Source organism: Phascolarctos cinereus, unplaced genomic scaffold (assembly GCF_003287225.1).
Source record: "Phascolarctos cinereus isolate Bilbo 61053 unplaced genomic scaffold, phaCin_HiC Scaffold_2;HRSCAF=192, whole genome shotgun sequence".
NCBI lineage: Eukaryota > Metazoa > Chordata > Mammalia > Diprotodontia > Phascolarctidae > Phascolarctos > Phascolarctos cinereus.
Window position 1 is genome coordinate 227827696 of NW_027555625.1, and position 22995 is coordinate 227850690.

The window sequence follows — 22995 nt, forward strand, 5'->3', positions numbered from 1 at the left end:
TCCTTCAATCACCCAGGCTGCAACCTAGGAGTCATTGTCAACTCATCAGTTGCCAAATCTTGTTGATTCTACCCCCACAGAATCCCTTACATCTGTCCCCCTATCTTTACTCACACAGCTATCACCTTAGTTTAGGCCCTCATCACCCATGACCTGGATTATTACAATGACCTCATGGTTGGTCCCCCTGACCCCAGTCTCTCCTATCTCTAATCCTTCCTCCACATAGCTGCCAAAGTGATATTCTGAAAAGAGAGTTCTGACCCTGTCCTTCACCCTGCTCAAAAGTTCTGGTGGCTCCCAATTGCCTTTGGGTTAAAAATACAAATTCCTCTGTTTGGCATTTGAAGACCTTCACAATCTGGCTTCAGCTCAATTTTCCAGATAATACATTAGTCTCTTCCATGTATCTGCAGTCCAGCCAAACTAGACTTACCTACTTGCTGTGCTTCCTATGCAACACTCCATTTCTCATATCTTTTCCTTTGCATGGGTTGTGCTCTGATGTCTGGAATGCACTCCTTACCTATGTATCTTTGAACCCTATCTTCCTTAAATTAAAATATTTACTCAAGGGCTATCCATGTCATGAGATTTTTTTCTGACCCCTTCAGCTGCTATTGCCTCTTCCTTGCCCCTGACCAAAAATTTACTTTATTTGTTTTTTATTTACTTATACAGACATATGTCATTTTTGCACTTTATTTTATTGTGCTTTGCAGATATTGCATTTTTTTCCCCCAAGTTAAAGGTTTGTAACAACCTTGTGTTGAACAAGTTCATTGGTGCCAAATTTCCAACAGCTTGTGCTCACATAATGTCTCTCTGTCATGTTTAGGTAGTTTTTGCAATACTTCAAAATTTTAAATTATTGTTATATCTGTTATGGTGATCTGTGGTCAGTAATCTTTAGTGTTGCTATTGTAATTGTTTTGGGGAGCTACAAGCCACACCCATATAATACCTCAAATTTAATTGATTAATGTTCTGTGTTCTGACTACTCCACCAATCAGCCATCCCCCCATCTCTCTCCCTCTCTTTTGGCCTCCCTATTCCCTGAGACATAACAACATTGAAATTAGGTCAATTAATAAGTTCACAATGGTTTCTAAGTGTTAAAGTGAAAAGAAGACTTCATGAGACAAACTTCATGGCTATCTTACTTTAAGAAATTGCCACAGCCACTCCAATCTACAACAACCATCACCTTGATCAGTCAACAGCCATCACCATCTAGGCAAGACCTTCTACTAACAAAAAGATTATGACTTGCTGAAGGCTCAGATGATGGTTAGCACTTTTCTTTTTTAACAATAAGGTATTTTTAATTAAGGTTTGTCTATTTTTATACCCAATACAATTGCATACTTAATAGGCTACAGTGTGGTGTAAACATAACTTTTATATGCACTGAGAAATCAAAAAATCCATGTGACTTGCTTTATTGCTATATTCAGTATATTACATTGATCTGGATCCGAACCCACAATCTCTGAGGTATTCCTGTGCATGTTTTACTATTTTCTCTGACAGAATGTAAACATCTAGGGGACAAGGACTGTTTTTTTCATCTTTGTATCCTTGGCATCTAGCATATGAGTTCAAGAATGGCATTGTCCATGGACTAGCCTCTTGGGACATTCAGGCAAAGCACTACAGATAATTTCTAGGTACCTCTCCAAGAAGCATATCATGGGTGCTTAGTAGTAGTGAGTGTTCGATAAATGCTTATTGATTGACTGATCTAGCCCAAGCCCTGCCTAGAACAGGAACAGCCTCTACAACATCTAAATAAATAGCTGTCCAACCTCTGCTTAAACACTTTCAGTGATGGAGAACTTACCTTTCAAGGCAGCCCATTCGATCAGGACTGCTCCAATTATGAAGAATTTCTTCTTTATAACTATCTAAAATTTGCCATCCTCTTTCTACTCCCATACTAGTTTTGCCTTCTAGGGTTAAGGGGAGCAATTCTAATCCTTCTTTTCTCTATGGTACCCATAGCTTGGGCCTGGGGATCTGATCTTGTGGATTCCAGAGATGTCCAAGGGAATGATTTATCAAGGCTCTATACCTCGGACAGTTCTGAAACACTCCTCCCCACAAACCCTTAGGAAAGAGTTGAGGATCTGAAGGCTACCTCCTCCCTAAGCAAAGCTGTTGAATAGTTTTGGTAATTCCCCCTAATCTTTGCATGTTTGAGAAAGTCCCCTACTTCACTAAGAGTAGAAAGTCAGGAGCATTGAGAGACTGAGGCTAGGAGAGGAACCTTCTCAAACCCCTATTCCAGTTAATGGGATTCTGCCCTAGCCCAACTGATAGGTCCTAGGCCCATAATAATCAAATCCCCACCTCCTCCCATTCATACAGGGCTTGGAAAAAAAATTTTTTTGAGGCAATTGGGGTTAAGTGACTTGTCCAGGGTCACACAGCTAGTATCAAATATCTGAGGCCAAATTTGAACTCAGGTCCTCCTGACTCTAAGGCTGGAGCCCTATCCACTACGCCACCTCACTTCCCCAGAGCTTGGAAATTTTCAAAGAGGTTTTCCATTGACAAACATATTTTCTCTTTATGACAGCCCTACGAGGAAGACAAGATTTCACTACTGCAGCATAGGCCTTAGGACCTAGAATGTCAACTATAGAAGAGATGTTGGGGATCATCTAGTTCAACCTTCTCATTTTGCAGATGAAAAAATTGAGACCAAAAGATGGAAAGTAACTTGTAATAAGTTACTAGTAATTACTAGTAAGTAGAAAGTAACTAGTAATAAGATAATAGTAAACATTTATGTAGCACTTTAAGGTTTGCTTTATAAAGACATTTCATTTGAGCCTTATAGTAATCCCATGAGGTGAGTGCCAATATTAGCCCCATTTTATAGATAAAGAACCCAGGTTCAGAGAGGTTAGGTGATTTGCCCAGGGTCACATCATTAGTAAGAGTCTGAGGCAAGATTTGGACCCAGGTGTTGTTGATTCCAAGCCCAGCATCTTAACCATCTCAAATGAGGCCACACGATGAGTTAGTGGCTGTGATGAACTGTAGCTCATGCCTCCTGATTGACTCTTCCAGACCAAGCATTGATCAACCTAATTCTTCCCAGGGAAGCCATGCTTGTGTCATACCTTTTGGCAGAATCCAACTGACCTGCTCTGGCCACATGCAAACCTTACTTATTTCCTTGGGCTGTTGTAAGATGATTGTATAAAACCTCATACACAGGGAACTAGAAACTCCCAATATTTGAGTTTGAATCCAGCCTTTCTCACCCTCCGCCTGGCCCTCAAAGGAGCCAGAGCAACCCTCCTCTTCATCCACACTCCTTGATCCTCCCTCTTCATCAGGTTCCTCTTTTGGGAAAAGAGCGAAATCTATCCAGGACAATACTCCCTCAAAGGGGATAACATTTTAAAAGTGGGTTGCAAATACAAAAGAGGGGGGAGATTAAGAAGAGTGGAGATCATATGATCCAATATGACTGATTCCCTTCCCTATATACCCAGCCAGGGAATGAGTAAAGGTAGGCACACCAAGACAAAGGAGAAAGGAAAGAAAGGAATATCATAGAACTTTGGGAAGCATGATGTATGGGGAAAGAGAGTCAAAAGTCCTGAGCGTTTGGAATAAGAAGACCTGAGCTCAAACCCTGGCTCTTTTGCTTAACTACCTGTGTGACCTTGGGCAAGTTCCAATCCCTCTCCGGGCCTCAATTCCCACCCCCACCCCATGAAAATTCGAAGGTTGGATTTAAATTACAAGATCCTCAGATTCTAAATATTCTGCTCCTATAATTAGACCATGTTGAAGGCCCTTTCCAGTTGTAAGACCTCTGCTTCTCTAACCAGTACCGCCCCACTTGTCGCTCTCCATTCTCACCGTTGTCAGTGACACCTGCTCCTTGGCTTTGCGCTTCTGTCTGACTCGGAAGCTAGTCGAGCGCTGTCCAGCGTCCCTGGAGGATGGTGCCCCCAGTTTGGGACCCCGCCCGCCTCAAGCCCACTTCCCCTTTAACGTCGAGCCCCCCAATTCCCTAGCTCCTCGGGAGCCCCCTCCCTCCGCTGGCTGCTCTGATTGGCTGAGCCGATGACTTCACTCTAAAGCCCGCCCTGGGCTGGGGGAATGAAGCGCCAGTTAGGTCTGCGCCGCAGACTGGAAAACAGGCTGTCCCTCGGTTCCGCGCGCCTCACCTTGGCGCGGCCCGGCCCGGCCCGGCCCTGCCCCACTCCCTCCCATCCTATCCCATCCACTGCCAGCAGTCCAGGTGCAGCTGCCTAAGCCCAGAGTTCGGCGCAGCGCCCTGGGTGTGGGCCCTGCAGCCCAGTAGCCCGAGTCCAAGCCCGAGCCCCAGCGGCTCCTTCCCTTCTTCCTTCGGAGCCCCAGTCGAGCCGCCAAGACGCCGCGCGCGGTGCTCCGGGTCAAAAATGGGGCGGCTAAGCTGGCCAAGCCGCCGGCGGCCGAGGCGCCCGGGGCCGGTCCTCCTGGGCTCTACATGGAGCGCTCTCAGAGCCGCCTCAGCCTGTCCGCCTCCTTCGAGGCGCTCGCCATCTACTTCCCCTGCATGAACTCCTTCGACGAAGAGGACGCTGGTGAGAGCCGGGAAGAAGATAGGGAGATGGTGGGGGAGGGAGGCCCGCGGGCTGGCGGAGACTGGGTGGGGGGCTCGGGAGACAAGGGTGGAGGGGTGGGCACGGGGCGAGGCGGGAGTTGGAATTCTGGAGAGGCCTCGGTGGAGGTGAGCGAAGTGATTAAGGATGGTCCCCAGAGATGGGGCACGGAGGGCTGAGAAGATATGGACTAGAGAGAAATAAGGGGCAATAGAAACAGCATTGCTGGCCTTGACACCCGAAGTGGCCCTTGACTGAGGGCTCTGGGATACATGCCCTTCCCCACGAGATGGCCCCCGGGGCGTAGTCTGGTTTTTTAGGCAGTCCCTGAGGAGCTCTAGGAGCAGAATTCAGGGTTGAGACCTCCTGCTTGTACTCAACACGTATGTTCGGCGCCCTGCGCCAACACCGCCCCCCCCTCCAATTTCTAGGGAAGGAGCTTGCTCAAGGCCCCAAGGGCCACCCCCCCCCCCCCCCCCCCCCCGCCAATGCTTTCCTCATCAGAGCTCTTGGCCCAACAGACACTGGGGCAGAATGGGAAAGGAAGAACAGTGCAGATAGAGCTCCTTCCTTCCATCTCTCTATCAATTCCACCTGGGGAAGATCTGTGACTTAAACAGGGATCCTGACTTTGGGCTTTTTTGATCAAGGGTCGCTTCCCCAGGGGAGTGTCCCTAGGGACAAGCCTCTATATGGCTGTTTGGGGAATAGGTTGGAGTTGGCATCATCTAGCAGGCCAAAAAAAAAACACTTGAGGTGCTAGGGCCACATATTTGTTAACCCTTAACCAGAGAAAGAGTGAGAAGGGAGGGTACAGGGTCTTGGGGATATTAAGTAAGAAGAAACTCTGAGGCTTCCAGTTTGGGACCAAACAAAACAGGCAAGTCTGATGGGGTTGTGTGAGGAAGCGGATGGATTTTCTTTTGGTACTTTCTTTCATTTAAGTAAAAGATGGCTTCTAGGAAGCTATCCTCTGTGTGTGTGTGTGTGTGTGTGTGTGTGTGTGTGTGTGTGTGTGTGTGTGTGTGTGTGGTGAAAACTATCTAGTAATATTGGCTTTGGTTCCATTGCAACTATAGTTGCTAACTGGGCCAGAAAAGGGACCAAATGCAAGGACCATAGAATCCTGGATTTAGAGCTGAAAGGGACTTAAAAGACTTAAACCCTTTTCCATTTTACAGATAACCTCTCTGAAACACAGAGAGGTTAAGTAACTTGCCCAGACCCACACAGCAAGTATGGACAAATCCAGTGCTCTATGTGCTACACCATGCTGCCTCTCAAGGCTAGGAGGAGAGACAGAACCATTCTCTGAAAGTCTTCTGTGCTAAGACCAAAACCTGGTTAGCAATAGGCACTTGTGGGGAGGTAGTGGAATAATGGGTTGATCCCTATATGCTTTGGAACAGGGAAGAGGCTTATTTTGTCTGCCCTACTGGTGTAACTGGAGAGAGACAGAATAAGCAGAGAGGATTCAGAGCACCTGGATTTAAATCTCATGTCTGCTAAATACTGTCTGTGTGGTGTTGGACAAGTCATTTCTCCTTCCTGGGCCCTTCAGTTTCCTTATCTGTGAAATGAGGGGGTTGGGCTAGATGGCCTCTTAAGTTCCTTCCTGCTCTGGATCTATGATCTTATTTAAATCTGAAAGAATTTCAAGGATTCTGTGTGGAACTAGACTACCCATACTGACTGACTAGAAAAGCTGATTTGGAGGCTCGGGGGAATGGGGAATAATCCCCTGAATTGTCCCTGAAGCCAGGCTGAGGGACAAAGTCTCCCTCCTTCCCTCTCACCCTTCCCCATGTAGTTGTCTGCTCAGATGCTAACCGTTGCCATTTTGAATGATATCTCTCTCTCCCTGCCCGCCCCCATCCCCATCAGACAGGGAAGAGGGAAAGAATGCCTCCTAAGAAGATATAACAGAACTTCAGGACTAGAAGGGAATATTGACATTCATTGTTCTAAGAAGAAAGATAACTGAATGTCAGAATTGGACTTCACCCTAGGGACCATCTGTTAAGGACTGGAGAGGTGAAGTAAATCCCTTCCTTTCTCTCTCCACTCCCTACACCCATACCAATCCTTTCCCAATCTATAGCTTCACCTCAACATTCCCCTTCTTAAACAAAGAGGTCAACTCTTAGGAGACAAACCCAGCACCCTGGGGGAAGGACTTTGTGCCTCTTCTCCAACTAGGAATGGGAAGCCCCACAGTCTGATGTCATCAGGTGGGGGCAGGGTCAACAGCATGTTTCTCCAACTTGTTCCTTTTTAGGTCAGGAGTATGACAGCAAGAAATCTGACTGTGGAAAAATGACCTGGGATCTAGAAAAGTTTGGGTGGGGGGGAAGCAGCAGTTTACAAAAACCTTTGCTCAGGGCCTTACTGTTTAGTGCCTGGGCTGCAGTGGTGATGGGGGTGGGGCACAGCTTGGACCTTCCATGAGAGTGAGACCAGAGCTTCACCTGCAAAGATTTTCGATTGAAAATCGGAAGCAGAATGCTAGTTGTATGGTTCATTTCTCTTCTGGGTGAAATTTTTAAAAAACGTTTTTGGCTTTTCCTTCTCACTTCTGCTGACGATGATAACCAGTTGCATTTTGCTGGGCTAGTTTCTAAAAGAAGTTGCTTTATCTTAGGGTAAGGGCTAGACTCTACTCTCAGAATACCCTCAGTAGATCCGTAGTCTCATGGGTCTGTGACCCCTCCACCTATGCAGATCGCAGCTCCTCTCCTCTCCGATTACTCATACCTTCTTATATTATTCTCGTCCATGTCTTTTCACCATTCGTCCATAAATCCAGTGGGCTGGAGGCCTTTCTCTAGTTCTTTTAAATGTTTCCAGGGCGCAAATGTAACACTCGGGCCATCCATCTGTTTTCAGTTTAATACCTCACCTATGAATAGTACTTGTTTTCACCGTCTCTGCCTCAAATCCTCCCTGGTGGGGGAAGCAAAGCAGGGGTTATTATTATTTGATTCGAGGAAACTGAGGCCCGGAGAACGGAGGGTCACACGGTTAGGGAGCGGCGGAGCCGGGGTCGAGCCCAAACCTCCGGGCTCTCTGCCAGGGATCTTTCTCACGCTGCTTCGGAACCTTTCAGAAATGGCTTAGCGCTATCTCGCCTCTCCCTCCTCCTCTCAGAAATCCGCTACATCTCCTTCCTTCCCCCGCCGTTCCCCCTTCCTGAGAAAGAAGACTGTGTCCCTGACCGCGCTTCCGGTGAAGCGAGCCCCCTCCTCTGCCCTATGAGAGCCGCTTCTGAGTCATTGCGCAAGGAGCGGCTCCACGAAATGGATCAAACTGGAAATTGTTTCCAGGGTGAAAAAGCTTCCTTTCAGCCTGGCGGGGCTGGGCAGGGAGGCCGGGCCAGCCAGCTGGGTGTGTGTGTGCGCGCGCGCGCAAGATGCATGTGTGGCTGTGGACCCGGCGGCGGCCGTGCCGGGCGTAAGGGGCTAGGGGGAGGGGGGGCGGTCTCTTTCAATAGGTATTAGCTTTAGTTAGAACAAATGCTTGGAGTTTATTGTCACTGTCTTACCGCTAAGTTCAAACTTCATCTGTTAGTACCCGAAAAAGGTGAAGGGAACTCGGAGATGTCCTTGCGTTCTGGTCATTGCCTCAATTCTTCTTCAGCCTGGCTTCCCACTCCCATCACTAAGGAAGATCTTTTAAAGCCTCTTCAGTACCTTTGCATTAAGGGCAGCAAGGGCCCTTCTTAAGAAGCCAGCATCCGCCCTAGTATACTGAGAATCCATACGAATAGAAATGTTTCCCAGGAGACATGTCAGATGATCGGAGGCTCAAAACTGATGAAATTATAGAGTTATTAGCTTCGTTTTTTTTTTTAAATTGCTAAACTGTTGTTTGGGTGCATTGTTGTTAGGAGGTGGATATTGGAGACTTTATTGAAACATGAGTGAGGTGTAAAAAATTCATTAACAATTTTTTTTAGAAAAATCTGATGCTCCCTACACCGCCACCGCAAGGCTGCAGAAGGAAGAATACATTTTTGGTCCAGGAGTAACCCAAGAGCTAGTCTTTCATTGTGTGGAAGATGAAGCTAAATCCCAGAAAGGGGAAGTGACTTGTCCACGGTCACACAGCTGAGACATAGTTTTGCCAGGTCTAGGATAAAGAAAACTCAACAAGGTTAAGTGACTTGTCCAAGGTCACAAATAAGCCAAGACTCACACTCAGGTCCCCCAGGTTCTCATTTCCATGACTTTTCTATTTATACCTCGGCTCCTTTCAACAGTTTATAATTTGTACTGAGGTATAGCTCTTGACTGTCCTTTGAGTGACTCCTTTCCCTCTGCCGAAAGTTGTGGACTGCTTTTTGTGTTAAATTCAGTTATTCAGTATTATTTCATTCTCCTTACTGGAAGACTGTAGTGTAGGGATCCAAATCCCGCTTTAGTTGATTACAATTTTGTTGTGACCTTGGACAAGTCACTTCACTTTTTTGGGCCTCATTTCCCTCATCCATAAAATGACAAAGGGGATCTGTGTTTCTTCCGAGGTCCCTTTCATCTGTTAATCTGATAGTTTGCTGGGATTTCATGGCTGCAGCCGAGGGCACCTCTGGAAGCAGTGTATCCTGGCGATGGGGGAGGGGCGGGAAGATCCACGTGGTGATTATCCCAGCTTAAACCCTCTCCTACTGTTTCCTTCTCAATTTTCGCTGCATTTAGGGAGGTGGATCTAGGAACCCAGTTCCAGTTTGTCCAGCCCTTAAGCTTGGGTAGAAGATTGGCAGCCCATGGGGGGAATTCTGGAATGGGGTTGGCGGGAGAGAAAGATGGGAGGGGGGAGCAAAGAATGACCCCTCCCCGCCCCCTGCCCCCGAGCCAGACCTTCCGTCTTTCAGCAGGTACTTTTTCAATTTGGTCCTCCGGAGGCTACAGCCCTACCCTGGGCGGTGACGGAGGAGGCAGTGGTAGGAAACAGAGCCTAGCCTAGTAGCCATTCGGCTCTGGCCCCCGCAGCTGCAGGAGCGGCGCCAGGATGCTGTGAGCACCGAGAGGAAAGGGAAGAGGTTTCCATGGCAACAGCCCGTCAGCAACGGTCCTCTCCCAGAGGAGCCCAGGCAGTGTCTTCGGGATAGAAGTTTCCTCAGGCGCCCACAGACCAGACCAGCTCCCTTCTCTTCCTTCCCAACCCTTCCTTTTCTTCAGCCTAAAGGATGAGTTTGCGCCGGATCCGGGGTTTAGGCTACAGTTCCTGTAAAACACATGAGGTACCTCCCTCAGTCCTCACGTAGGTCACAATGCCTAGGAAGATACTGCCCAGGTCACCAACGCTCAGAGACTTGGGGAGTCAGCTTTTCAAAACCTGTCGGCAGATTTATTCTTATCACCATACTTCACATTTCTGTAGCACTTTAAGGCCACACACAATTTGCAGTATGTGTAAAATGTACATGGTGCTCTAGTTCTTCCATCTGTATCTATATGTCCTTGTACTATTTTCCTCACAGCGTTGTAGTGTAAAATTTTTGTGCTAAAAAAGAAAAAAACATATGAGGAGGGGAGAGAGAGACAGAGAGAGAGGCAGAGAGAGATAGACACAGAGATAGAGATAAAGACACTCACTCTGGAGGTAGAGGCATGTAGAGCCATGTTCCACATATCGTAAGTTCCATGAGGGCAGGGTCAAGACATCCCTTTACTCTCCCTTCCCTACCCACACTCCCAGTGGCTAGCATGGGGCACTATGACACAGACAAGCTGAGACAGAGATAGACCAATAAACTGCATGACTTCTGAGTCAGGAAAACCCGGGTTCAAATCCAGGTCTGATAAATTCTGATTATCTGACCCTAGGGCAGTCATTTCACCCCTCAGTGCCTTAGGGACAACTCCCTAAGACTATAAATTGCAGGAAAAGTGTTGATCTGTGCTGATAAAGGAAGTTCCTCAACCTGGAAGCACCTTTGTACCAATGACATCACAGGTTCGGTCTCTTAAAAAGCCTTAGTCCTAAAGAGATGTAGCACAGGAGTTATTATTCCGATTCTTACAGAGGCTGCTTCAGAGAGGTTAAGCATCTTTCCTAACGTTCCATTGCAGGTCTTCTGAATAGAAGGCCAGTGTTGCAGCTGCTGCTCTAGTCTCCTAGTTTGTGTGTAGGGTTGTGTATGATGAAGGGAAACTTAGTTATTACGAATAGTCACATTTACATTTCTATAAGCACTTTAGATATATTGTCTTCTTGGATCTTCATAACATCTGAGGAGAACCAGGAAGGGATTTTCTCCGTTTTGCAAAGGAGAGAGGTGCAGGCCAGAGAGATTGTCACTTGCCTGAGGTCATATAACTAGAAAGTAGCAGAAAAAGGATTCAAACCCAGATCTTCCACTCCCTGCCCAGTGATCTTTCTGATGCACCACACTCCCCAAATGGGTCCTCTGGGGCTCTAATCAAGGCAAGGGTAGGGATCAGAGTCAGAACGACACCACTATGGGTCCTCTTCTCTTTCACTGCCATGGTTCCAGAAGCCCCTGGGAATGCCTTCTATATCTCTCTGTTCCCCACCCCTGCCCCTCCTTCTTTGATCTTTTTCTTCCTGTCTTGGCAGAGTTTCTTTCCCAGGACTAGTGTTCCCTTCTGTCCTTGAAATATGACCTGAGACTTTTGATGGGAAACAAACTATCTTCAACCTCTGTGGAGGTGAAAAAGAGTGCAGTCCCTGCCCTTGCAAAACCCATGGTCTAAGTGTATGACTGCTCCTGGTTCCTGTTAATCCAGGGGAGGGGGTTTCTCCCATTTCATTTTCTCCCTAGGGTCAACTGAGCCCCTGCTGCCTCTCCTAAAGCCCTAGCTGTCTTCATGATAGCATAATATGGTAGGAAGGACATTGGACTTAGTGTCAGGAGATCCATTTTCCAGTCAGGGATCTAATAAGTCCATTTATTAATTGTGTGACCCTGTGACACTTTCTTTCTGTGTCCCAATTTCCTTATCTGTAAAATGAGGATAACAATAGTATAATGGAAAAAGGATCTGGAGTCAGAAGATTTGGGTTCCATTTTTTTGTTCCTCTACTTACTAAACCTGGGAAAGTCACAATTTTTCTAAACCTTTCTTTCCTTATCTGTAAAATGGGGTAAATCATGTTAATATTTAGAATACTTCACAGGGCTACTGTAAGGAAAATTTGTGAAGTATTTATGAAGTATTCCACAATATAACCCTTTTTTGGCTATTGCTTGGGAAAAACTGAGAACCCCTTTGGGACTTCTACAGCCAAAGTGAAGCAGGAAATTGGACCAATTATCCAGTTAATTCAATAAAGAATTTTAAAAAATATTTCACTTAAGTTATCCTGAAGGGATTTCCAAGTCTGATTATGTTACTGGGATAATATAGACAAAAGTACCCTTCCCCCACCCTTCCCCACCTATGCGTGCGCCCGTGCGCGCGCACACACACACACACACACACACACACACACACACACAACCAGACTCTGAGTGTTGCTTCTTTTTAAACTTTTTGATCTGAGCTCTCAGGCATTGGCTTGAACCTTGGTCTCTTTGGTAGCAATTATTAATATCTTTGATGTTCATTTTGGAGGTAGAGCCATGTTGCACAGATGGTAAGTTCTATGAAGGCAGGGGCAAACTTTCTATTGCACTCTTTACTCTCCCTTCCCTGTCCACACTCCCAGTGGGCACTATGAACACCAGGTACTTAATGAATGTTAGTTGAATAAATGTGGTTGAATTAAATGTATAGGGAAAAATTTTTTTGGGGGGAAAAGGAATAAGTCCTTGTCTAAGATAGGGAAGGCACCAGAGAATAGTATTCTGAGAGCTTCTTACAAAGGCACCTATATAGATAGAACCTTATGATATAGACTGAAGGAACCTTAGAGACCATCTAGTCCAACTTGTCTCATTTTACTGAGGCCAAGAAAGGGGAGATGAGTTACCTAAAGTCATATAGTGAATTAGTGACAGAGCCAAGGCCAGAAATCTTGGCTTCCTGACTCTCAGCCCAGAGCTCTTTCTAGGACTGCATGGCTACTCTATGTGTGACCATATTTGATCTCGCTCTTGCTGCAGCATCTACTCGACACCTGTCTAGGCAGTTTTCTTTCCTAAATCCTCTCATCTGAGTGTCTTAGATAGCTGTAGTCCTATCCAGCCACTGACTAAGCCTCTGCTGTCCCCTCTCATTTGTCTTTCCAGGGCATGTACCTCCATCTATCTATCTCCCTGGACCCATGCAGGCCAGGTTTGGGTTATATTTAAGGCTTTGCTTTTGACTTGACAACTAGGAACATTCTCTCCCCAGTCTCCCCTCCCTACCACCTCCCTCTTCCCCCCAAGCTGGGCTCTGATTCATTCGGAAACTGACAAGGCTGATGTCAGCTATATTCTTAGCCCCCAGGATTGTAACTGCATTTAGCAGCTCAGTTCATTAACAGTTTTGGAAACAGTACAGGAGTGAGATGTCCCTAAAGAGTCCTTGTGCTGGGTCCCTCATAGGGAAGGAAAGAGGTGAAGGGATGGAGGGGGTGGGGTAAAGACATGTTTAGATCCCTCATTTTATAGATAAGGAAATAAGCTTGTGTGACAAAGTCACACATTGATTAGTGGCAGTCAGGGCAAGAACTCAGGTCCTTAAATCCTGGTCTGGTCTGCTTACCAAGGTACTAAGTGCCTTCATAAAAGGGGCTCTTTGGGATGAAGAGATTCTTTTTGTGTCTGGGATGTGTTAGACAGTGATAGTCAGACCTACTCTGAAAATTGTCCTTGCTATCAGAAGCCTGAGTTTGGAAAGTCATTGAACCCTGCCTATATGATCCCAGAATCTCTAAATAATGACTATCATTACCACTTTCTTAGAAATAATTATGTTCCATTTCTATAGCACTTTGAAATAAGTGGGTTTTTTTGGGCAACAATGCAGAAAAGTGAGTAGTGCAAGTACTACCTCGCTTTACAGCTGAGAAAATTGAGGTACAGTGATGTCTGTGGTCACACTGTTAATAAGTGTCAGAGCTGATGCTTAGACTCACACTCTCAGGCTATTCAAATGATAGAATCACCTACCAGAGCTGAAAAAGACCTCAGAGGCCAACCCTATCGTTTGATACACAAGAACTCTGAGGCTCAAGGTGGTTAAATGACCTGTCCAGGGTCATACAGGTAGTAATTGTCAAAGGTGGGATTTGAACCCAGGTCTTGTAATTCCAGAGCCAGGGCTCTTTTCACTGAACTTTGAAATGGAGTCTTAGAGAACATGTAATCAAATGCTCTTATAATACAGATCAGAGAACTGGGGCTCAAAATTTGGGAGGAACTTGTCTGGTGTCATATAGCTAGTGAATAGCAGAGCCTGGTTCTTCCTACTCCAGAGCCCTCTCCAGGGAAAAGGGCTCAGCAACATCCCTTTGTGGAGAGAACGCTAACTCAATGATCTGAAGACTGAGGTTCTGGTCCCAGCTCTGCCATAAACTCCCTCTGTGACTTTCGGGCTGTCCCTTCCACTCTTGGTGCTCCAGCGTCCTCATCTATAACATGAGAAGATTCAACAAGATGGTTTCGAAGGGCTTCTCCCTACTCTAACAACACAGGAATCCATGATTCACCTAGCGTCCTAGCATTTCACACCTTGGCATAAACAATTCCCACAATTCTTTGCTTATCATTTGAGACATGTGGCCTCTAGTGGGCATTCCATAATTACTTGTTGACTGTTGACTTAATAAATGAAGCACATAAGGGATGCACAATTATAGAGATCCTTTCTCACTTTAGCATCCAAGGGTCATAGCCTTTGTCTCACATGTATTCTAGTGTCTCCTGCCTGAGAAGCACATTTTCAGAACCTTCCTTCCTCTACCATGTCTATAGAGTATTATAAGGAAGTTCCATTTCTACTTTTCCCCTTCCACAGTCATTAGCAGTTAGGGAATTTGTTTTGGAGCTAGCCAAAGGGAGGGATCTGTGATGTCCTAGCAAATTATAGGACATCCTTGCATTTCTTCCACCCTTTGTTCAGTCCATCCAGCAGGAGTCTGGTTCCTGATGTATCCTCTGTGACTAGAGGGGAAGAAGAGAGGCTTAGTATGTGAAATTCCTGGGGTAAGGATGCTGTCCATCATAGAAGTGAGAGATTTAGATAAAACTTCCTAAAGGAGATTTAGGTTGTCAGAGTTGAGAGGGTTCACAGAAAACGGAATATCAGAGCTAGATGGGACCTTAGAACAAAGAATCAATCAACAAGCATTTATTAAGCACCTACTATGTGCCAAGCTCTGGGGATACAAAGACAAAAAAGGAACAGTCCCTGTCCTCAAGGAGCTTATATTCTGTCAAAGGAGACAACTATATATTTATAGATATATTAAAAAATGTCAGAGCTGAAAGCGCCCTTAGGACATAGAATGTCATAACTAGCAGGAACCTTAAAATCATCTACTCCATCATTTTACACATGGGGAAACTGAGGCCCAGTAACTGAGGCCCTTTCCACATTACCAGAGACCCCAATCAATTACCAGTCATTTGGGGAATACCTACTGTGTGCCTCAACTCCACGGGGAACAAAAAAAACAAAGACAAGAACCTTGTCCTCAGCTGAATCTTTGAACATTCTCTCCGATCTCCACCCCTGAAGAAGCTCTTGCTCTCTTTGGAGTCTCCCAGAGATTGCTAGTTTCCGCCTGGCATTACCCTGGGAGCATGTGGGAGGATGTGTCACTAATTGGGGCCCATAATGGGAAATTAATTAGTTTGCAAAGCAAATGTCTCTGATGGAGCCTAGAGCACAGCTTGGGCTGGTTGCCTCCCAGGCCACCCTCCCCCAAACCATCTGGCCCTGGGAAGGGGATTCACTATTTGGGTCAAGGGTCCCCTCCAGACAGTCCCTAGGACTAGTCAGAAGGCTCCTGAAGGTGGAGAAGCTTCAGGGTACATATGAGTGTGTGTGTGTGTGTGTGTGTGTGTGTGTGTGTGCGCGCGCGCATGCCTGCATGTGTGTGTGTATGTGTGTGTGTGTATGAAGGATTAGAAGTTGTTGGGAGTTTGTGATTTCCCTCCTCTTGACCTGTTGAATTCCTATGAAGCTAATGCTACCTCCATTGGGAAGCCTTTCCTGATGCCCTGATTCCACTCCCCTGCCCCAAATGGTAGTGATCTGCTCCCATGGACATTGTTTTGTATATAGTACATTGTTTTGTACCATGCTAATGTATTTCTCCTCCACTGTTCTGAAGTACCTGTGTAGTTTCCTGGGTCTGTGTCTTGTCCTCCTCCTAGACACCTCCTAGTAAGGATCAGGATCCTATCTTAGCTAAAGTTTGTAATTTCCCAATGCCTAGTACAGTGATTTACAAACAGCAGACACTTAACAAATGCTTATGGATGAGTGGATGGGTAATGAACTAATTGATTAATTGCTAAGAATTTCTAAAGACACAAAATATTCTCTGAACTGTTCATAGTCCTTGGAATGAAAGAACCCCAGGGCTTAGCAACAAAAAATATCAATCAGCAAATATTTATCAAGTGCCTACTATGTGCCAGGCACTATGCTAGGTGTGCTGGGAATACAAGTACCAAGAATGAAATAATCTTTCCCCTCAAGGAGCTTATGTTCTAATGAGGGAGATAAGTGCATTTAAAAATACAGCATCAATGTAAAGTGAACAAATACAACTATATTGTTGTTATCGTTGTTGTTTCTCAGTCATTTCAGTCCTCTCTGAGTCTCTGTGACCCCATTTGAGGTTTTCTTGGTAAAGATATTGGCGTGGTCTGCCATTTCCTTCATTTTACAAATGAGGAAACTGAGGCACACAGGGTTAAGTGACTTGCCCAGGGTCATACAGCTAGTAAGTATCTGAGGCTTGATTTGAACTTAGGTCTTCTAGTAGTTAAATACCAAGAAAGCGAAAGCAGTTGAGGAAGACGAATCAACAAAGATTTCAAGCTTTTCTTCTGCTTTTGCTGTTTCCTCATTTGGAGGTACCACTACTAGCCTCGGGTACCCAGCATTTTAAGGGATCTCCCAAATGTTCAGGTTCTTCATGGAAGCCCCCTTCTATGAACTTTTTATACTGTGCCCTCTCCTTGAAAAGTCACTTGTCCTGTGGCCCATCCTTTTAACAGCTTGCCATCTGCTCTCCGAAGTGATGACAATGATTCATGTATCTGATTGCTTGCTAAGTTGTTTATAGCTGATGATAGATAGAACTTGTCTTAGAGTGCTAGGAGTTAGAGATGAAAGGAATCTTAGAAATCAAAGGATCTTGTAATTCTTTGATCACAGGTTAATAGTTAATTGAAAAGTGATAGATTTGGAGTCAGAGGACGTGGGTTCCAATCTCAGCTCTGCTATTTACTGCCTGAGTGATCTGGGGGCCAATCACAACTTGTTGAACCTCAGTTTCTTCATACATTAGATGAAAGGTTCAGAGGCATCACTATGCAACTGAAAAGGCACTGAACTTGGAGTCACAGGACCTGAGTTCGAATTTAGCCTCTTTAACTTACCTCTGTAGCCTTGGGCAAGTCATTTAATCTCTGTAGGCCTCTCTCCTCACCTATGAAAAGAAGGGTTTGAACCAGATGATGTCTAGGAAGCCTCCCAGTGCTAATCCTGTATCTAAATAACCTTTAGAGTCCCTGCCTATGATTTTATAATCTCTTTGAGTCTCAGTGCCCTCTTCTCTAAAATAGGCATACCCTATACTCTTCTAGGGATTGCACAGAATTGTGTGTGGATCAAAAGAGGCATGAATGTAAGACTTATTTAAATCAGTTACAGGTGACTGGGAAAAAGCATGAGCAAAGGTTCAGAGGAGAAAATGAAAATGTCCTGAGTATATTCAGGATTCAGGGAGGAGCTAAGAAAGGGGTAAACTTGTCTGGATAGGCTGTAGGGTGCACATTTGTGGGCAAAAACAGCCTAATCCATATATAGGGGACAAGGATAGGCTATGGTCCGGATGTCTGTGGCGGGGGGGGGGGGTGGGGTGGGGTGGTGAGAATGACACCTTTGTTTCAATATCATTCCTTTGTAACCTTGTGCATGTTACTTCATGCATTAAAAAAATCTTCACCAGACTGTCAAAGGGGGTTATGTCATGTAAGAGGTGAAGAATTCTTGTCCTAGACTTTCCTTACTGTTAGAACTGAAATGACTTGAGGAAATAGAACATGGAAGGTCAGGGCTAAATGGGGCTTTAGAACAGAGACTGTGAAAACTGAAAAAGGGGCTTAGAACAGAGACTATCAGAGGTGGAAGGAATTTTAGAACACAGACCTTAGAAGGTCAGAGCTGGGAGGCCTTAGAGATCATCTGGTCCCACCCTCTTATTTCAAAAAGGGGGGATCTGAGGCTCAGGTAACTTTCCTGTGGTGCCCCAGTGATTGATAAATCAGTTACTAGAACCCAGGCCCCTGACTCCTAGGCAATGCATTTGAATAAAGGAATGGATGGATGAATAAAGCATTTATTAAGGGCTTCCTTCATGCAACACACTTTGCAGAGAACACACCCTGCTGCCCCTTTGTCCTGAGTGCTTCCATTCAGGTCAGGTTTTACTTCCCAGTGTAGGGAGTAAGTCCATTTCTGCACCAAGAATGGCAGCTTGGGTCTGAGCTGCTGCAGGCAGAGAAAGCAGAGAATTTGTCATTAGACTTGACCGGTGGCAGTGGGGCTGGAGAGAATTGGTTTGGAGGCAGAAACAAATTATCCTCCTAGAGTCAAGGCTGGGCCAATTCCAGCTGTGTTACATTATTAAATTTGTAATCTTCATTCTAATGCTTTCCAGCACTGAATAAGAAGCAAATTTAAAATGGGAGCTTTACATTTATGGAATGGAGCTCTTTGTCAAGGTCTCTTGAAACCCTTAATTTCTCTCTAGAGGTGGATTTCTAAATCTCTCTTTTAAAAATAAAATAAAATAAAAAAGAGAAATCTTTCTTAGGTTAAAGTTGGCTTTGAAAGGGTAGAACCTATCTCTGGCCAAAATGGGGGTATTTTTCCCTTGCTTTTGGCCACATCTGGAATTGAGATGTCTTCTTCCTTCCCTAGCCCCAGACCAGATCCTAAAGGAGAGCTGAGGAATAGGAGGATGTCCCTGTAGGTTGCCACGGAAACCAAAAACCCCAAATCTGGGATCTGTTGGGAAAGAGAGGTTGGCAGCCTCTTCTCTATGACAGTGAGCCATAAGCCATCTGCCCTTCAGCAATTTGTAAATGGACATGTGCCTTCGTATCAGAACAACTAGCTCCTGGGACCCCAAGAAACAAGGCTTCAGGCTTAAATGAAAGCTATTCAAGTCAGCCTTTCTCTATCTTTTATTAGTGTGCTCCTGAATTGGTATATTTTGCTTGGGGCACACAATAATGATAAGGATGATGCTAATAATACTAATAACAATAATAAGTACTCATATTTTTGTAGATGCTACAAACATTTAGCATTTGTAAAATGCCTTCACAACCATTACCTCATTTAATCCTCACAGAAACTCTGTCAGGAAGGTAGAGCAAATGTTGCTACTCCCATTTTACAAGTGAGAAAACTGAGGCTTGGGGAGGGGAATTGACATGGAGAGCAGCGGCTGGAAGTTCGCTGAAGGAGCTCGAAGAGATAACATTAGGAGAATGCGAAGATTATGTGGACCGCGAGAGGATGGTGATGACGATCATAATGTTGGCTTATTCTTCCACACACATTGGTTTAGTAAGTCTTGAAAGGATGCCTATTATCATCTCCATTTTAGAGAGGAGGAAACTGAGTCCCATAGATGGAAAATGTCTCATCTAAGGTCTATGGTTTCTGGCAAAGTTAGGACTAGAACATGGCTCTTTGAACTTCTGGTCCAAGATCCCTCTTCCTTTACAGAGGTGCTTCTAGATCTTTCCCCCACCTTATCCCTACCAATGGGATTAATGTTTGTTTTTGAACCTCTCTAAGGTGTCTGTATGGCTCTGTCTCTCCTCTTGGCCTTGATATGTCCTTGAACCTCGAGTGTCCCAGGAAGAGCCTGTGGCCTCAGGTCCTAATCGGGTATCTCACATTTTCTCATGGTTTTGAACTGGGAGGGACCTTTGTGATGAACTAGGTCAACCCTCCCACCTTCCAGAGGAAGAGACTAAGGTGCAGAGGGGAGGCAGTGACTAGCCAACAGTCACCAAAAGTCTGGATTCACACCCAGGTCCAAATCCAATGCTCTTTTCCCTTGCTGCAGTCCTCTCAGCCTCAAATGGCTTGGCTGGATGCAGGTGTAAATCCAGAGACCATCATCTTATCCCAAGTTTGCCCAGCAACCTGACACAAGGAGATTCAGCACTATTAGAGTGCAATTCACGTTTTTCCCTGCTAGCCACAGCCTTCAAAGATTCAAAGCTCCCCAGGATTCATTCCCAGCCTGGCCCTTAATTTAAATACGAGAAGCAGAAGGCCTCCCATCACAAGGAGGGTGTCTATAGGAGCTATTTATATCCCAAGCAGCTTCTAAGGCAGCATCAGTGTGAATTTGCAAGTTGTCTCTTTTCCCAACCTGGTGACCTGGATTAATCCTTGCATCTGATGCCTTCTTCTTTCCTTTCTGTGGAATTAAACCCTCTTCAACCTTAAAGGCACAGCCTAGGTCCTTCTTTCTCTGGGAAGCCTTCCTTGACCACCCCAGCCCACAGAGATCTGCCCCCCAACCCCCACTTTCTGGAGCTCCTACAGCCCCGTTTGCAGCAATCATAGGACAGTGAATGTAACAGGCTGCCTGGTGGAGGTATGTGACCTTCAAATGAAATTCATCATGTCTTCCTGACTATACTGAGAGGAATAGTCATCTCCTAAGTCCTATGAATAGGGCTGAGCACATGATCTCCTCAGTACAGACTGATTGATTGAATGAATGAATGAAGTGAGGGAGGGAGGGAGGGAATGTGAAATTATATAACTCCAAACAACACCTCTGGGGTCCAGAACAAGAAGCATAGAGTAGGTCATTACTATCTCTATGGTCTGGTCTAATTTCCTCTGTGCTAACCTCTCTGAGAACAAGAACTAGGTCTTCATCTCTGAAGCCATCATCTTCCAGCTCAGTAACAGAAGTTACTTAGTAAAGATTTGTTGAACAGAATTGACAACATCCAAAGTCCTCAGGACTTGGGGACTGCACATAAGGCTTTCTCTGAGGGATTGGGGGGGGGATGGAGCAAATCATACTCTGAATCCCCTCTTTCCCATCCTCACTCCCCAAATCTACACATCCTTCAATTCAATTCAATAAACACTTTCTAAGCATATTCTATCTAGGGATTTGGAGTCAGAAAACCTGGATTCAAATTCTGACTCATACTTAGAATCTTACACTTACCCTTTCTGAGCAGCGTTATCCCAATTACAAAATGAGGGTGTTGGGCCAGATGATCTGAAAGATTTCTTGTAGCTCTAAATCTTATGATTCTATGGGCGGGGCACTGGGAAAATAAACTAAGACAGGATTCCGCTCCTGCCCTCATGGAGCTAATAGGCTCATACATAAGTCCCTACAATATTAGGTTGAAGAGAGGTACAAACTAAGTGTTACATGAGATCAATCAGATGACTTAGAGTCGGAAAGAACCTCAGAGGCCATCAGTACAATTCCTTCATTTTATAGATAAACTAAGGCACACAGAGGTTAAATGGCTTGCCCAAGGTCACACAGGTAGCAAATGTCTGAGGTAAGATTTGAAGACAGGCCCACTAATTCTGAAAACAGTACTCTTCCCGTGGTACCACTGACTAGTGGGGTCAAGGGAAGGATTCCTGGAGGAAGAGGCTTGTGAGATAGGCCTCAGAGGATACAGATGACTTCAGCAGGCTGGGGTGGATGGGAAAGGATTCTAGTTACAGGAGATGTCAGGAGCACAGGTGAAAAAAGAGAATGAGGGATCCATGGAATCATTAGCTTATCGAGCTGAAGGGGACCTTGGAGATGATTTAGTCCAATCTCCTCATTTGTGATTCCTTTAGGGATACTGAGTCATTCCTCTTGGATAGATCTTAGGGTGGGTGTTACTGAGCAGGGCTATATGATTTCAGAACTACGCGGGATTTTCAAGATTCTTTAAATCAACCTTTTCATTTTATTTTGTTTGGAAGGGAGCTGAGTCATTTTTTTTACCTAATTTTAGTTAGGTAATTAAGGAGAAAAGTAACAGAACAAAAAGCATAGAGTAGGTCATTACTATCTTTACTGTCTGGTTTATTTATCCCCACCCCCACCACTTGCAGCCCCAGTTTGTCCTTCTGCTTCCTTCTTCCTCCTGTCCTTCCATCCTGGTTGGGAGGGGTGGGAGAGGAGGAATATGGATTAGGAGCATGTCTAGGGGTCCCTCCTTTGAGGCATGGAAAATAATAGTTTGATTAGAATATGCAATAGCGTAAGCCTTTTTTCTAAATGGTACCAGTAGAATAAGACATACATTTTTAGACATGGCCAATGTGGAGATTTGTTTTGCTTAATTATGTTTATTTGTTGCAAGGATTTTGGTTTTTTTTCTTTTTTTCAGTGAAGGGTTGTGGGGTAGGAGATGGAAGAAAAAAATGCTTATTGAAAGAAATTAATTTTTAAAAACCTAATAAATAGTACCAATGTAGGAAAGAGCTAACCTGCAACAAACTAAAGACACAGGCCAGGAGGAAAACCAAAAGTCTTTTTTTGTTTTTACGTACATATTTTAACCTTTTATAGAGAGAGTGTGTCTAGGGACACTCCTCCAACCAAAGCCATCCCATCATTTTATAGTGGAGGAAACCGAGGTTTGGAGAAGCCAGTGACTTTCTCAACATCACACAGCTGAGACAGAGGTATGATCCAGACTCAAGAACTTTCACCCCAGCTGTGCTGCCTAGTGTGATCAGGTTAGAAAGGTGAATTCAAGTTTACCTGGAGTACCAAGCAGCCTTAGAGAGGAAGTAAAGGTCCAGAATAGCAGCATAAAATAATTCCCTGGGTGGGATGTGAAGAAGTGAGGAAGGGAATGAAAGGACAGGGACACAGTTCCACTGATATGATACAGTGTTTTGGTGATTTGGTGATTTTACAAATGGACATTAGGGGCTACTTAGAATCATGGACTAAACTCAAAGATCATCAAATCCAACCCTCTAATTTTATAAAAAAGGACATTGGTATTCAGAGAGGGGGAAATACCCAAAGTGCTTTTTTCCATTAAGCCACATAACCTTCAAGGCCTCCTTCAAGCAAAGATCCTTCTCTAACTAGCCTTCTCCCATATTGATCTTCCCCTTTTTACACTGACTATACCTAGGATAGACTGAAGTCAGACAGAAGAAAGAATTTCCTGAAAATGAGGTTTGGAAAATGCTGGAATGGATTGATGGAAAAGTGGGAGGGGTGCTACAT

The 22995-nt window shown here is 45.0% G+C and overlaps 1 protein-coding gene across 1 annotated transcript in view; it reads left to right on the top strand.

The window, feature by feature from the left end:
- The first annotated feature begins 4127 nt into the window (after positions 1-4127).
- The window catches only part of RIMS4 (regulating synaptic membrane exocytosis 4), a 61272-nt gene continuing 42404 nt past the window's right edge, over positions 4128-22995 (top strand). The window contains exon 1 of the mRNA XM_020984112.2: positions 4128-4593. Coding sequence (XP_020839771.1) covers positions 4497-4593 — 97 coding nt within the window. The 5' untranslated portion in view covers positions 4128-4496. The remainder of the gene's footprint in view (positions 4594-22995) is intronic.